This window comes from Taurulus bubalis (genome assembly GCF_910589615.1).
Source record: "Taurulus bubalis genome assembly, chromosome: 6".
Taxonomy (NCBI): Eukaryota; Metazoa; Chordata; class Actinopteri; order Perciformes; family Cottidae; genus Taurulus; species Taurulus bubalis.
Genome location: NC_136594.1, coordinates 21,891,422 through 21,907,640, shown reverse-complemented (window position 1 = coordinate 21,907,640; position 16,219 = coordinate 21,891,422). Strand labels below are relative to the sequence as shown.

The window sequence follows — 16,219 nt, the reverse complement described above, 5'->3', positions numbered from 1 at the left end:
TCACCAGGGCCAGGGAACATTTTGATCATGGGAGACATAAACTGTCATGTCACATGATCTTTTAAGTCATGCAAACTATGGAAAACCATGGTTGAATTGCACTTATTGTAAGTCGCTTTGGATAAAAGCGTCAGCTAAATGAAATGTAATGTAATGTAAAAAAAACAATATATGACTGCCTTTTTGTAAGTTGTAAATATAGGGTTGTAGAATTCTGAAGGTTAGTATAGTTTAAGATGTTAAGTCATTAAACAAATTAAACTCAAAACATTAAATATGAGTTTGTGTCAACATGAACCCATAAAGATTAATCAATGAATACATTGTTCTAACAATGAGCACTGATCTCAGTACATTTTAATAATGGGAATTTAGCTGCATTACAGTTAGTGTCGTGTTAGTATAATTTGCTTTGTGCTCCACAAGTATCATTTCCCTCTCATCTAATCAATTAATGACACTAATGATTTCAGCTTGAAAGACGAACATACGTAACGTGTTGAATGTATTCAATGTACCTGTTACTCAGACATAATTATTGATTTTTTATTCTACTCCTTTGCAGTGGAAAATGAGACTTGCAACAGACTTGGAATACTTGATTAATCTTAAAAACAAGGTTCTTGTTTTTTTCCACTGATGCCAATCATTTCCGTGCCACACAGCTGATGGAAAATTTGACTGCACCCCCATGTTAGTCATAAAACCTGTGACTGCATCGGTATTGACCGGCTGTAGCTGCCCTCTCAGTCTGTCCACATATGTTTGGATTGTGGAATCACCACAACGCGCATGTATTGCAGCTGTACTTGTGCCACACGTTAAGCCTAACTGCAATTAAAGCATTATATTTATCCTCAATCTCTGGGTGTAACCTTGTTTACATTTGATTTGATCAGAAATCAGGTATTTTACAATTCTGGATGTTGTAACTGGAAAGTTAAGTGTTGGGAAAGAAATAAAGGGAGGGAGGGTGAGTCATTTGTCGAGAGGACAAATAGAGACTTCTCGCTCTGCTCCGATTTCTGAGTAACACACATTTGTGATGTCAAGTTATTAGACTACTATCCAAGTTAGAATCAGTTACAAGAGATGGCCTATTTTTGCATTTACCCTCAAAACACTACTGTCACTAGATAATTACACTTTTAATGAATGATAATGTGACAGTCTCTAGACTGTGCTGTGAAAATATCTTAGTATATTGAGTGATAGCCTTTTCAATAAGTGACCAGACAAAGAAAACCACCTGTATAATGCTGTGTAATCCTGCAAAGCAATGATGTAATAAAGTCTATCTGCATTCATTTTGTTTTAAACTGCAGTCAGTGTTAAAATTATAGCTTTAGAAAATATGTATTCATCTCCTCATTTACATTACTTAATAGATAAGCTGCAAAGGTTGCTATTATTTATTATTTTTATAACAAAACATACTTAGACGTTTTTAAATTTAAATCTGAGTTTGTATTAAATACAGTAAATACACATTGAGATAGACAATCATATTTGTTAAAGAAGAATAACTATAAACCTGGTGATATACGTGTTTTTAAAGGATTCATTTCGCAACGTCAGACTCATGACCCATGAGTTATGATCATTGACATATACGATGTTGATCAGGTATCTCATGTGCCAGATTTGATCAACAGTGTTGTTGTTTTATTTGGGATGGGCTTACATCAGCCACACAAGACCACGGTGGATATTTTCAAGGATGTGTCATTTTACAAAATGCAAAACGGAGTCGTTCGGCTGCACAAACCTTGCACACGGATCAACCGCGTCCACCCAAAAATGTCCTCTAAATCTGTGGCTTGAGATAAGTGCTAAATGCTATGTGCAGAGCTGTGTGGTCACGTGGTGCCGGTCACATGACCCGAGAGAGCGAGAGGGAGAGGAAGAAGAGAGCAGTTATGGCCCGGCTGCTGTTTCAGGGCAGCTGTACACTGTTATTTGTACAGTAAAACACTGGCTCCTCTGAGCTCTAGCGGTATCATATACTTATTTATTGTTTGTTCAAACGGACAAGCACATGGCCGCGACGAGTCACGAGGACCTCTCAGGTAACGCAGCGCCGACATTTAACTTTTCAATTGAGCTCAACCGTTAGTCACGACTCATTGTCTTTTTACAGGCAGAGCGTGTCGTGCTTTATTAATACGTAGCTGTGCTGTTTCTCTCCGGGTTATAAGATAGTTGTATAGCTGCGTTGTGGCGTCTCAATTGTTGTTGTTGTTGTTGTTGTTGTTGTTGTTGTTGTTGAGACATCCACAACAATGAGGCCACCTCAGCCGTTACTGTATTTCTGCTCTGTCATCTTCAGCTGATCAGTTCAGGTGGTTTTCATAACGCGTGTTTCCCCAGAACAGTCAACATGTCTCTGTGTCGTAATCCTTGTTGACAAAGTGTGATCCTCTCTCTCCACTCGAGTCGTGTCTTCGTCCACAAAGGCCTCGTTTAGGCTTTTATCCTCAGATGTAACTGGAAAACAATAACGGACCCTTCTGATTATCGTCCAGCAGTGAACACTAAAGGACAGTCAGAGGGATCAGGTATTGCTCTTTTCATCCTGAGAGCTAGTATTTTGGGGAAACACTTGTTTGTCGTTCACTATAATTCACTATGAGTATTGCATTTTAATTAAATTGTTTGTCTCACTTCAGCGAAACAACTCCTAAATGTGAGTGTTTGCTGCTTTTATCCATTTTTTACACACAAAAAAAACTTTCTTAGCAGCTGGTCCTAGTTATAGTATTCAGGATGGGGTTATACCTTCAACTACTAATAGAAAGGATAATAGAATTCACCTTTTTAAATTGAATGTGCTGACTTAACATAACTACTGATGTGTAAAAGTACAATACACAGGGTGTGATGTACTTGCCTCAGTAGCAGAGGTTGCAGTGACTGAAGGTGTTCTTGGTCTAAAACACACTGTTGGTATTAAGACCCAGATGCTGCACCACAACAACCACAAGCAGCACATCTACATCTAAGCAGCAGACACTCCTTGGTGCATAATAATGGTCCCAACACCGTTTCATAAGCCAGTCCCATGCGTGGTTGAGTCTGCAGACTTCTTTGGGGAGATTGTTGACGCGGGTTGGGTGACGAACGCCTCCACAGATCACCGTGTTCCTCCGTGCTGTGGAGGATTTCTTGACCTTTTTTAATTCATATAGATTTTCACATACTTTTTATGACTCTGCAAACGGCTAAGGAAGCTTCCAGTTAAAGGCTCAGTTCACTCAAATTGCAAAAAAGCTTTTCTTTTGGCCAACCCCTTGTTGTGTCTAGCTATGCATGTGCAGATATTTTCAGATTACAATAAAGGGCTAAATACATTAAGTTTATGGTGTTCAAAACCTAGAATCACTTTAAAGACCCACTCAGGATAATCCACAGACCTCACTACCAACACTGGAACTATTTTTGGCAAAGAATTATGAACTCCGCTCTCCTAATGCTTTGGTTGTGTTGAGTTTGGTTGTATCGAGAAAGACAATTCGCTGTTGTGTTTTTTGTTTTGTTTTTCACTCGCAGAGGTGCATTTCATCAAAACATCGGCACACAAAACTATCTCTACTACCATCGGTAATTAGGGTATAGGGACCATTTAAAGCCACGTTATCGTGTTTTTTTCTTTCTTCCTCTGATAATAAATCCAACATATTGCTTCAAAAGAACATCTCAGATCATAAAATGTATCACAACCCACCTACAAAAAAACCCAGAGAATAGTTGTCATCGTGTCATCTTTTGTTTTGTTTGAAATGCTTCCTTTAACTCGGGCACAAGTGGAAGTTGTGGACTCCCGGCCTGTGAGAGGCCTCTTGCTACCAGATTTAAGCTTAGATTTCAAGGCGTTGTCGGATTCTCAGTTACATCAGGATTTAGACCGACCGACAAACCTGTGGCTACATCAGAGGTCGTGAACCTGGAGAGCCAGATATTTTCACAGATTTCTTCAGCTTGTGTCAAATCTGATTCCACTGTCAATGGACGCCTTTGTTTGTCAGATTGCTGTCTGCCGCGACGATCGACAGTCCTCCGGTCAAAGATATGTCTGCACTCGAGCATTATATGTGACGTCGGATTCTTTCACCGAGGCACGCAACCCCTGTTGGAGCCAGCGGGCATTTGTAGGTAATTAAAATGTCACATTTTGTAGAGCTCATCTGGATGTCGCTCATCTCGCTTCAGCAGCTAAACGTTCTCGCAGGTTAACAGGTGGGTCTGATTTGGGAAACTACACGTGGTTGTTATATAATCTCAGGTTACAATTTGTTTCCTGCAGTCGACCATGCGCAGTAAACGTTTCAGTCAGACGTCAAGCAAGAAACTAAGAAAAGACTCAAAGACTTGGGATTTATTTGACGAATTAAACTTTGATTTATGTGTGGGCAAGCTAAATTATTACATAAATGGCCTCCTAATTTTAAACCTCTTTAAAATTATATAACTATATTTTGTGACTCCAGAGAGAACCGCGCGAAATCTGATAAATTGCCTCATGTGATGTCACTTCGCGTCGGCTGGGTTTGAATACTACAAGTTTGAAAGTTGAATTGTAAAGAAGTGATCTTACCAGACCTCTGTAGCTGCTCCTCATCTCTGCTCGAGGCTACATTAGCAGCTATTAGCATAACACACCCGAATCCCAGACCGAACTGTCGGTGGTCCAATTGCATTGTGGGTGATGTAGGCACCAGGTTTTAACAAGGAAGAATGAATGAAACAAAAAACATGAACTGTTCATCCTGAGTGACAATGTCCTCCGAGTGCAATGCTGAATTAGTGAGGTACTCTTTAAGCCAGTTTAGAGATGGGACGTCTGCATTTTGCCAACTAATATTCAGAATATAAGCCCATGTTCCTTCTTTGTTTAGAAATATCAACAAGTTCAAAACATAGGGTTGGAACCTGCGATCACTCCCAAATAGACTGACTGGTCTTGTAAAACACACCAGAAACACTAGAAGAAAAAGCTAAGTGCGGAGCACAACAACAGTCCCACGTTTCAGATCCCAAACAGAAAATGCTCATAGCATCTTTATTAGTATCAGAGATTTTGCGGCGCAAACAGGAAAATTCTTCCTTCTGTTGCGTCGTTGAACTTTCATCTCGTCTGCGGTGAGTGCTGACTAATGTTGAACGCCATGGTTTATTTGTCCTGTTTCACTTCTCATTCCCATTTGAAAACTCTGCTATGCTGGTGGTTTGCTCTACTGACTTATTGTATCTGTTGAGTTTGGATTCATCGACCCAGCAGTTTATCTGACCGAGCACGTGCTGACGGTCTGCCAAACACGTCATTTCCTGAATGTAAAACTGAGTGAATCAACTAAGGGATCCCATTCTTCTTATTTTTCTTGAACGCAGCCAGACCCAGCCAGCTAAAAGCATGTGACAAGTATTAGGCATGATTAGCCTACTTTCTGGTTTGTGGTTTTCCTACGATGTGGATGTTCCTACAAAGACGGCCAGCGTTGTGTCTAACCTCAAACTGACAGCTCTGTTTAGTCAGGTCCGATGTTTTTATCAATTAAACCTTTTTTAATCAGGTAGTCTCATTGAGAGTGAGATTAAGAGAACGAAACATATTTATATTCAGACAACCAGCATTTAAAAACAACACTCATAAGGTCAATTGATGAAGAATTAACACAAAGATTCTTTGCTTTTTTTCTCTCAACACAAATTTCTAAATGCATTCTTTTAAGTGCACACAGTTAGTATTTAAAGACTTTTGACGTATCGCTGAAATTTTACCAAACTAATCATTTGTATTTCGTTTCAACCCACCTACGTACATTAGCACACATAAAATGACACGGTCAGAGTAGATTGAAGCATTTGTGGAACGACCCAAATAAGGATTGACAATATTTGAAAAGTCAGAGCAATTAACAGTCTTACTACTAAGGAAGACTAACATCAAACATTACATCTGTGACCATCAGATACTGTTACATTATATTATTAGGATAATAGGATATTTTATTTTGTCTTTATTTTATTATTCAGCCAGGGCAAAGTAGTGTGTAAAACATTATTCCTTATTCAACAAAAGCCCTTGCCATCTCTTTCAGATGACTAATATTGGCAAAGTGCTGGTTGTGGTGTTTCCCCGTTCATCCCAAAAGGATGGGGTGGGTTAATACGTGTAACCTCACACCTAAATGTCTGTGCACCTGCAGACTGTAAGATTGGTCAGCTCTGACACAACGACCGTCACGGGAATCTGCTTCACTTCTCCTTCTACCAGTCATATACCACACTGATGTCAGCAGTAACTAGCAGACACACTGCAGACTCCACAGGAAAATAGATTTCCGCCTTCCTGGTTGAAATATTTTTCACCCACTTGCTGTGGAACGTCAACATCAGTTTATGTTCTGTAACGGTGACAACATAAATAATGTAATAAGATAAGAAGTAGAGCAGTACTTCTAAAAGTCATACAAGTGTTAAAAACATCTAACGTGTTATTTAAGTGCCCTGGGCCTTGGTGGACAACACTTTGGTTCCATTAGTCCTCGTGGATTCAGAGTCAATGGGGTTAAATCACACGTGTAGCCTCATTGAGCACATGCTCGAAGAGCTGGAGGGGACAGAAACGAGTAAATTCACACACATTCCGAGACAAAGACAAGTTGTCAGACGGAGGTAGAAGCTGAAGACTGACGTTTGGTGCACGCATTTGATTTAAGATGGCCTTGAAGCTCTTTAGTGTCACAGCCCTGTGACCTCACTCCCTTTTATTCATGCCTCGTATACTGAGACGGTTTTTACAGCAGACTTAGCGCCACTTCTAAGGGAACAAGGAGCAGCTCCTCCGACATGGCGAAACAAGACCAAAGCCCCGCCAGCCACTCTTAAAGGCACAACAGTGCTCGGTGCTAAGCACTCAGTGAAGAGACTACACAAATTAACGCTCCTTATTTGTTTTCCCTTCAGAACGAGAAGGTCTGTCCAGCTCAGGGACTCACTACGTCTCCACCGACAGCAGCGGGGAGCACAACCACCATGACAGCAACCACCGGCTTCCCACGCCGACGGCAGGCCGTTGGGTCGGGGCCGATCAGGAAGAGGAGGCCATTCGCAGGAAGTTGAAGTACTTCTTCATGAGCCCCTGTGATAAATATCACGCCAAGGGCCGCAAGCCTTACAAGCTGATCCTGCAGATGCTCAAGATCATTATTGTCACGGCTCAGGTGCGTCTCGTGTTATGTCTAAATCCTGCGTTGCTCTTTTGTTTCGAACCACAAACTTGTTTTTTATTGGGACTCTGTATTACCAGTATGTCTTTGGAAGTACACTTTCTGTCCTGCCCAAAATGGGGGGGTCATGTTTGTTGTCCCTCTGACCAGTTCTTTCTATGGCCTTACCCAACATGCAAACTCTGTCTGACATTTCTGTCATCAATTTAAGAAAATATAAAGCTGCCAGAGCTGCTAAAATACAGTACAAATGACACGGGCACCTATAAAAATGTACAAAATCTTGAGTGTCAATCACCCAAAATGTTATTACAGAAAATGTCACGGTTGTAAAAAAATATTGTTTCACTATTTATACACATAAATACAGCAGACACACAGTAAAAAAGTTTTCAGTAAAAGTCTTTGTTTGCCTGAAAGTGAAATTAATGTATTTTTAATATATTTTTTAAATATAGCTTGTCTCTGCATGATATATACAGTATATATTCATTCAGAAATGTGTACATGCCTACTTTTATTATTTGTCAGTGCACAACTTTATCTATCTATTTTTCCTGTGTGGGATCTCTCAGTAATCTGAGGTGCAAAAACTCACAGGGATCGTTCTGATTAAGTGATTGACAAGCCATGAATTGTGGCTTTAAAACAAAAAGTCTGCAGCCGAGGTGCACTTGGACGTTCCCCCTCAGAGCTTTTTCTTTCATGCCTCACTCTCGCCTCTCTTTCTGCTGTAGTTGGTGCTGTTTGGCCTCAGTAACCAGGTGGTGGTGACCTTCAAGGAGGAGAACACTATGACCTTCAAGCACCTCTTCCTCAAAGACTACGATGAGTCCTCAGACGACTCCTTTGCTGTTTACTCGCAGAGCGACGTCTACGACTACATCTTCTACGCCGTGGAGCAGGTAAGGAAATCAGAAACGCTTCCGATGAAATATTAGGTTTCACTGCATTCTAGGATGAAGCATTTTTTGTAAATTGTGCAATTGCTAATCTATTGGTTTGCAGATCCTGGCATAATCAATATTATGGTCTACATTCGTGCTGGGCAATATGTTGATATCAAGATACAAGACTAGATATTGTATCAGACATGTAATTGAACAATTTTGGTTAAGCACAACATTACAAAAAATTGACCTTTGAAGCCAACATGTGGCCGCTACTTTGTCTAATAGTGGAGAAAGAGGGATCGCTAAAGACAGATTGCAGGTCTAAATGCAAAAGTGTAGTAATGCTGTATGCAAGCAGTGAAGAGTGTCGGATGATAGTTGCTTGTTGTGACATTTCATTTTGAACCAAAAGTGGCGGTGGTCCCACCGGAAAGGCCAGGCGTCGCTTCAGACATTACGATCCATCGCCTCGGGAACAATGAATGTCCGAGCTTCATTTTCTGCCACATCATCCAATAGTTGTTGAGTTATTTCAGCTTGGGCCAAAGAGCGACCAACAGTGGCATCCCTTGATGAAGTTTAAAATGCTGTAGTCAGGCTATAATAAAGTAAATACAATTATTATTTTTAAAGGGTGTTAGAGAGCTTTTTGTCCTTGCTCCACAATAAACAACTGGGTACCAATCTTCTCCTCTCTTCCTCCTCCTCCTCCTCCACAGTACCTGGCCTTACCAGAGACCACAGTGGGACGCTATGCATACGTCTACGGTGAGAACAGCAGCGCGCTCTCCCTCTGCCAACAGTACTACAAGAAGGGAAGCATCGACCCAGCCAATGACACCTTCAGCATCGACCCTCACGTCATCACAGGTACATGAACCTCGCTGTACAATGTGAAGGAGACATAGCTATCCAGTTATTCCATAAGCGTTGCCAACAGTGCTCGACTGTCTCTGTGACGTTGTTGGTTCTTTGAAACAACTGTTTGAATTTAAGGATGGGGGGCTTTTATGTGTATGAATCGCACAATTTTAAATCCATATTTTTGTGAACATTTAATGTTGAAATGAACTGGGAGCATTTGTGTGATCTGTTAACCAGAGCAGCTGAAAAAAGTGTATGCTTCATTTTTACACTAAAACAAATACATGAAGAATGAATTGTTTCCAAAAGGGTGCTTCATGCATATTTGGCATAATTCTACTGACATCAAAAATACATTTTGATCTACATTTGAGGTCAAAGCATTGCAGCCCTAGTCTTATTTTGACTTCTAGTAAGTTTTAACATAAGGAGTTGTCTGCAAAACAAAATATTGTTATCTTATAGGCAATGATTGGTACCAAAGAAGAAAGAAAAACCTCATAATTATGACTCACTCATAACTACAAAGGCAAGGCAAGTTTATTTGTATAGCACATTTCAACAAACCATTAAAAGCATCAAAACATAATGCAGAAGAAAACAAGCAAAAAAAATAGAATAAAAGTTACAGTGCAGTTTAAGAAATAAAATGCAGTAGTGAGATGCAGAAATTGATTAGTATCTTTGAATCTTGTTCAATTTAAGGTAACAGAAAAGTCTTCAATCTGGATTTAAATGAGCTGATATATTGCTATTTGAGAAGATGATGATGGGGCTACACGATTTAATTTGCTTTTATTTCCTACCACGTTCAAGAGATTGGGAGATATTAATGTCACTGAGTAACCCAGAATGTAATAATAATATTAGTAGTAGTGGTAGTGTGTCAACATGCGCATGCGTCCCTATAGGGACTGAAAGTACATTGTGTGTTCCTTCAGGAGCAGCAGAAAACAAACTGGGGACAAAGTCATTCATCATAAATGCATCCAAGTGGTGATAAGGCATCCAATCCAGTGTGATTACGAACGTTTACAGTGGCAGTACAGCATTTATCACTCCACTTAATCTGTTGTGGAACATGTGATCCGGTAATTATGAGGTTGTGAGTCACAACAATGAGATGCAGAGGTTATTATTATGTGATAAGGACGACAATTTTTGCCTTTGGTGAGTGTGACGCACTCCTGTAGATTGCACCTTTAGCAGACGTCCATGTTTTAATATTCTAGACACATTTTAAACGTCATTTTCTAAATGTTTGCTTTTTATTTTGTATTCCAGCTCACTGTATAATCATATGTTTTTGTCCTGTTAGTATTTCATGTTAATTTACCTTTTGAAAAAACTGAGACGTTTCCTGTTTCTTACTTCCTCATACAGCTGTGTTTTCGAGTACAGTTTGGCCAAATCAGGAGGAAGTAAGAACAGTGGAAACAACCTCATGTTAATATATCACATATGTGTGAAAGGCTCCCTTGTGGTCTGATAATTCTGATCAAATGTCATACTTGTTTTTTAAATGTTTTACTCACTTTATAGAGAAGAACAACCAAATGCCAGAAATTGGAAAGGGAGAAGATAGTTCCCCCCCCTCCCTGTTGTCTCTTCAGTGTCAGGATTCACTCCACATGACTGTTCTGTCTGTTCTCCACTAATCTCAGACTGCGTTGGTGTGGACCCGCCGGCGGTCCCTCAAGCGCCGCTCACTAGGAGCTACAGGAACTTCACACTCAAGTTCCACAAGTAAGGCTTCATTTTTCACATGGCGTTCTCCTCATCTGGCCTCAATCTGATGGGATTCACCTCTGTAGTATCTGGTGATGGACACACACACACACACACACACACTCAGGCTGCTGCTACACCTGAAATCAACTGTCATAACTGCTAATGCTGTGACACACACACACACGAATCACCATCTGTTTGTGTTTTCCTTCTTCAAGGCTCATTAACGTCACCATAGAGTTCCAGTTGAAGGCGATCAATATACAGACTATCATCTACAATGAGATCCCAGACTGCTACACTTTCCACATAACAGTGAGTTTTAGCCATGTTCATTTTGTTTGGAAAAAGTATGATTTACTCAGAATTTATTGCTGATTGGATCTTCATAAGATGCAATGGATTCCTTTTCTGTGTAGTCTGACTGTGATCTAAGGCATGATCAAGTCTATCTTTGTGACCGAGGCCCCTCGGCCATAACTTTTTGAGTCTCTCTACAGAGAATATATATTATCTCCCTAGATATTGGTCTAAATGTTGTTTCAAAGCCTTCAATTATGCAACTCTGGTGGAGAATAGTAAATCTCTTTTATTATGCCTCTGTGCAGGCGACAGACGTGCCCGGAAAATATTGTTTTCAGTTTGTCCGTCCGTCTGGGCGACACTCGTGATTTCATATTTTAGGAATAGCTGGAGGGATTTTCTTTTTAATTTGGCACAAACGTCCAATTGGACTCAAGGAATGTATTAGAATTGGGTGGTCAAAGGTCACTGTTATCTTTTCAAAATACTCAAGAAGTGATGACATTTTGGACAGACATGGATGTAAACTGCAACATGACTGGTTGGTGGACGCATACAACCGTGACATACAACAGTCTTAACGGGAAAAATCGAAATCCTCTTTTAAAAAAAACATGGGCTCTGTGCTCTGGATGGTGGCTGTGGCCCCATGTTTTAGAGACACAATGACTCCTCTATATATTTCACGACACAAACTTTATCTTCTGAAATACTTCAGTTTCACTGGTTATGAAGTGTCTGCCCTCTCTCCTGCAGATGGTCCTGGACAACAAGGCTCACAGCGGCAAGGTGAAGATCCGGTTAGAAAACCAGGCCTCGATAAAGGAGTGTAAAGACCCGAGCGTCTCTGGACACGGTGAGACGACTGAGTGGGCGGATGGGACTGACATGGGACTCGTAGCACCCATGGAAATACAGCAGCAGTCTAGTAGCAAGTGAAAGATGATGAACCAGTAGCAAGCTAGCAAAAGTGTTATGAATATAATATGAGGAAATGTGCATTAAAAGCTGCTTTCAGTTACTCTTACAGGAAGTTTCATTGCACAAAGTTATAAATACACCAGCAGCAGTACTTAGCAGTAGTGGTGTACCACTACTCCATCCATCTGAAACACTAACAGCTCTGCTTCCATTCCTTGTTTATTAAAAACCTCCAGCTGAGAACTACACACGTGTAGCGTTCGACGTCGCCGTGGCTCTGGTGTGCATGCTGTCACTGCTGCTGTGTGGACGCTCCATACTGCGAGGCATCACGCTGCAAAAGGTACGCAAACGTCTGCCACGGCTGAAATAAATGAGCCCTTGAGTTACAGCATGAACGTCCTGCTAGTGAGCCTCACGCCTCAAGCGGATCCCTCTCTTATTGCCTGTGTGCGTTCATCAGGAGTACGTGCAGTTCTTCAGTGAGACCTTGGATCGTAAAGTGTGCTGGGCGGACCGGATGGAGTTCATCAACGGATGGTACATCCTCCTCATCATCAGCGACATCTTCACCATCACCGGCAGCGTCATCAAAATCGGCATAGAGTCCAAGGTGTGTCCCGCGTACAGTCAGGCCCTTGACTGGCAATAGCCGCCGTACTTATTTCCTCGCTGTTAGTTGTTATCTAAAGCCAGTGAACACTCTTGCGAGTCGTCTTTTAGGTGTCTCTCCTTATCTCCTGACAGAATATGTCCTCATATGACCTGTGCGGCATCCTGTTGGGGACCTCCACGCTCTTGGTGTGGGTCGGAGTGATTCGCTACCTCACATTCTTCCAGAAGTACAATGTAAGACCCAGTGCCTTGTTGATTCAATAACTTGTCAAAATGTGATTTTAAAAAAACAACTCTCCCCTGAATGGTTTGATGTAAGGTAATAAATCCTGTGAATCAAGTGCTCTGTCTCTCCCACTGTGATTCGCTCCAACGTCTCTGCCCCTGCCGTAGATCCTGATCGTGACGCTTCGTGCAGCGTTCCCCAATGTGATTCGGTTCTGTGGCTGCGTGGCCGTCATCTATCTGGGCTACTGCTTCTGCGGCTGGATCGTCCTGGGGCCGTACCACGTCAAGGTGAGCGCAACTCAAACGCTTGTAGACATTCGGTTTGGGAAATATACACTTGTTTATATTGACATTTAAATGAAGGTCTGCGCGCAAAGAAATTGGCATTCAAAATGGCAATTAATCTGCACAAAACAGTACAGTACAAACAACAAGGATTTTCTACACAGGCGCAAACTACAGATTTTGACAACAACAACTGCTCCATAAATTGTCCCCCTTTAACTTAAATGTTAAAAAGAATTAGGACTTTTTGTCATCACTGCTTACCCTTTTTAACATACATATGGCATGTTAACTGAGGTGAAGCCTGCATATGGCATGTTAACTGAGGTGAAGCCTGCATATGGCATGTTAAAATGCATATGGCATGTTAAAATAGTTTTGATACTTAGTATTTTTAATTTAATTTAGTACATAATCGTTTTTCTTTGCATTTAAAAGCCTTTAAGAACAGTGTGTTTGTCGGTTCTTAATAAGTATTTTGGTTTACAATTCATATGGCTGTCATTTGAAAATACACTCGTCCTGTTGGCCTGAACCACAAAACCAGATTTTAACAGAGAAGAGTGTGCCCATTCTTAATAACTGAGGTGAAGCCTTGTTCCCACTAGAAACTCTCTTTGTGGACACTTCTCCACCCACAGAAAGTGACTCAGTGAAACTTCGTAGCTGTCGTCCCTCTCGTTTCCTAGAGGACGCCCTGAGTCTGTGTCTCATGCACATTATTGCTGCACCAAAATTGTTCAGGAAGTTGTCCCTCACTGCCACATTTGGAGCATTGACCAGTGAAGCTGACGGCGTTGCTCACCGACTTCAGTTTGCAGAGGCCTGATCCTGATTACTGTTGTGTGTCCCTCAGTTCCGTTCTCTGTCCATGGTGTCAGAGTGCCTCTTCTCTCTCATCAACGGGGACGACATGTTCGTGACGTTCGCGGAGCTGCAGGAGAGCAGCACTCTGGTGTGGCTGTTCAGCCAGGTGTACCTGTACACCTTCATCTCCCTCTTCATCTACATGGTGCTGTCGCTGTTTATCGCTCTCATCACGGGAGCCTACGAGACCATCAAGGTAGGAAAATTACTTCACGGCCGCCAGAATAGATTGAACACGGGGGCGGAAAAACAAAACGGGGGGAAATAATAATGTCTACTCGTTGATTTCCACAGCACCAAACACAGGAAGCCATCCACATCACAGACCTGCATGCCTTCATAGCAGAGTGTACGGACACACCCAACTCTGGGAAGTTCAGAGGTCTGGAGACCTCGCCGTGCTCCTCCTTCTGCTGCTGTGACAGGTGAGGGGGAGAGGGCACGAGATCGATGAAGGCTTATCTATTATTATTATTCATTATTAACAATTATGGCTAGATGTATCTCAACAACGTCAGCAGATAATTAATTAAAAACAGTAGTAAGTAATTACAGTGAAGATCACATTAGGAAAATATTTTGACTGTTTTGTCCTTTTCCGTTCCAACATTATTTTAAAGGTACTAGATTTGATACTCAGTATTAATGTACCAGCAAGCAATGTTTTTCAATGTAAAGATATAGCGGAGTACTGTCTCCCTGAGCAGAGAATGGAGACTCCCTCCCTCTGCGCGTGTCGCCATGCCTGTTGCCGGGGTTTGCACTGTTCTCACCATTTGCTGTTTGGAGGCAGTTCCTCAATCACAGATATGCTCTGAATTTGGAGTTTAGCACCTACAAGTTTGTATCATTAATATGACCACTACATGACTCGATAAAAGAGTATACAATTATAATATGAGAGTCTTCCTTTGATTTCCCCCAGGACAACGACGTACGAGGACGTGCTGCTGGTGAACTGAAGTTGACCTCGGTGACCTCAGAAGCCTCACCACCGCCCCCTGCTGACCACAGGGGTACACTGCACACTCCTGCCACCCATCGTCTCCGTACCAACCTGTTGTATTTCTGGTTAAACCTCATCGGGAGTCGCCGCCCGCTGGACCAGCACTTTGTAGAAGGAATGTGTAACTTTCCTGTCCATGAGGAAGACGGGACAGGACTGGGCAGCATCACAGATGACTAATGCACAAGCACTTCTCTGTTCCCTGTTGGTTTTTAAATGAAATCTAATGTATTTAATGATGCACATGGCTGAAACTAGAGCGGGGGCCCATTGTCAAGATGCTCCCGGGGCCCATAGTTCCACGATGAGGACGGAAGGTGTGCATACATGGTGCTGACTGTTTTTATTTTTGTGTTTTTTTTTTTATTTTTTAGAATTTCAAATTAGGTTACCTCTCGAGGACAAGGCATTCAGAACAACTTTGGAAGCATACAAAACCCACAACGGTACATGTAAATTCGCAACAGAATGAGGAGATAATCCAGTCTTTTTTGAGACAATCAAGGAGATGACTTCCTTTTTAAAAATGTCAGAGAACGGGACCACAAGCAGACGAGCAGCGTGGGAGTTTCAGGGGTTTCAGTTGATTTTGTTTTCCTTTCCTGTGAGCAGTATAAAGTTTCAAACTTTAGCTGCGGTTGTACTGCACAAGCATCACATCGCCTTGAAATGTAAATACTAGTGTACTGCTGTAGCAGTAGAGTGTTTAATGACTTTTGCATTTATCTGAGTAATGATCAATATAATGTCGCTAATGAAGCACTCATTGCCTGTGGTTAGCTCCCCTCCAGACTTGTACACACGTCTCTTTAATGGTGGTAAATATGTCCATGAAAGAAAAGCGAGGCAGAGCGCCGATAGCAGTCCACAAATCGTATCTGACGTGTTCCTAAGAGAAACATGACAGAGTGGAGCAGGGTTTAGGGACGATAAAAAGCAGAGACATGTTGGCGTCGCCGTAATAGTGTCCTGTCACCCTGAATCATGCTTTTTAGTCAGTCGATTACATTTGAAGTCTCTGCCCCGGTGGCTTGATCTTCAGTAGACGATTGAATCCCTTTGTTTCTTTGTAACGCATAAAACGCACAATATCAAAAAGGAAAACCTCAGAGAAAACCGTTCCTTTTATTAAAGAGAGATGATCTCTGGTCCAAGCAGTAACAAGTTAAGATGTGGGATGATATCTAATAAACCAGCAGTTTCCACGTTGAAGCGCAAATATGCTGTTGGGTTTTAGATCTAGATCACAAACATGTGCCACACCCATCAACGGCCTT

At 41.6% G+C, this 16,219-nt stretch overlaps 1 protein-coding gene across 1 annotated transcript; it reads left to right on the top strand.

Annotated features, from left to right (window-relative positions):
• Positions 1-2,038: 2,038 nt before the first annotated feature.
• On the top strand, positions 2,039-15,228 carry mcoln1a (mucolipin TRP cation channel 1a; the record flags this gene model as incomplete). The annotated part of the gene is made up of 14 exons (XM_079219491.1): positions 2,039-2,069; positions 6,967-7,223; positions 7,967-8,134; positions 8,842-8,992; positions 10,651-10,732; positions 10,936-11,032; positions 11,777-11,876; positions 12,178-12,284; positions 12,405-12,554; positions 12,689-12,790; positions 12,950-13,072; positions 13,926-14,132; positions 14,231-14,361; positions 14,862-15,228. The coding sequence occupies 14 exons, from the start codon at positions 2,039-2,041 to the stop codon at positions 14,896-14,898; spliced, it is 1,743 nt and encodes a 580-aa protein (XP_079075617.1). The 3' UTR covers positions 14,899-15,228.
• Positions 15,229-16,219: the final 991 nt, after the last annotated feature.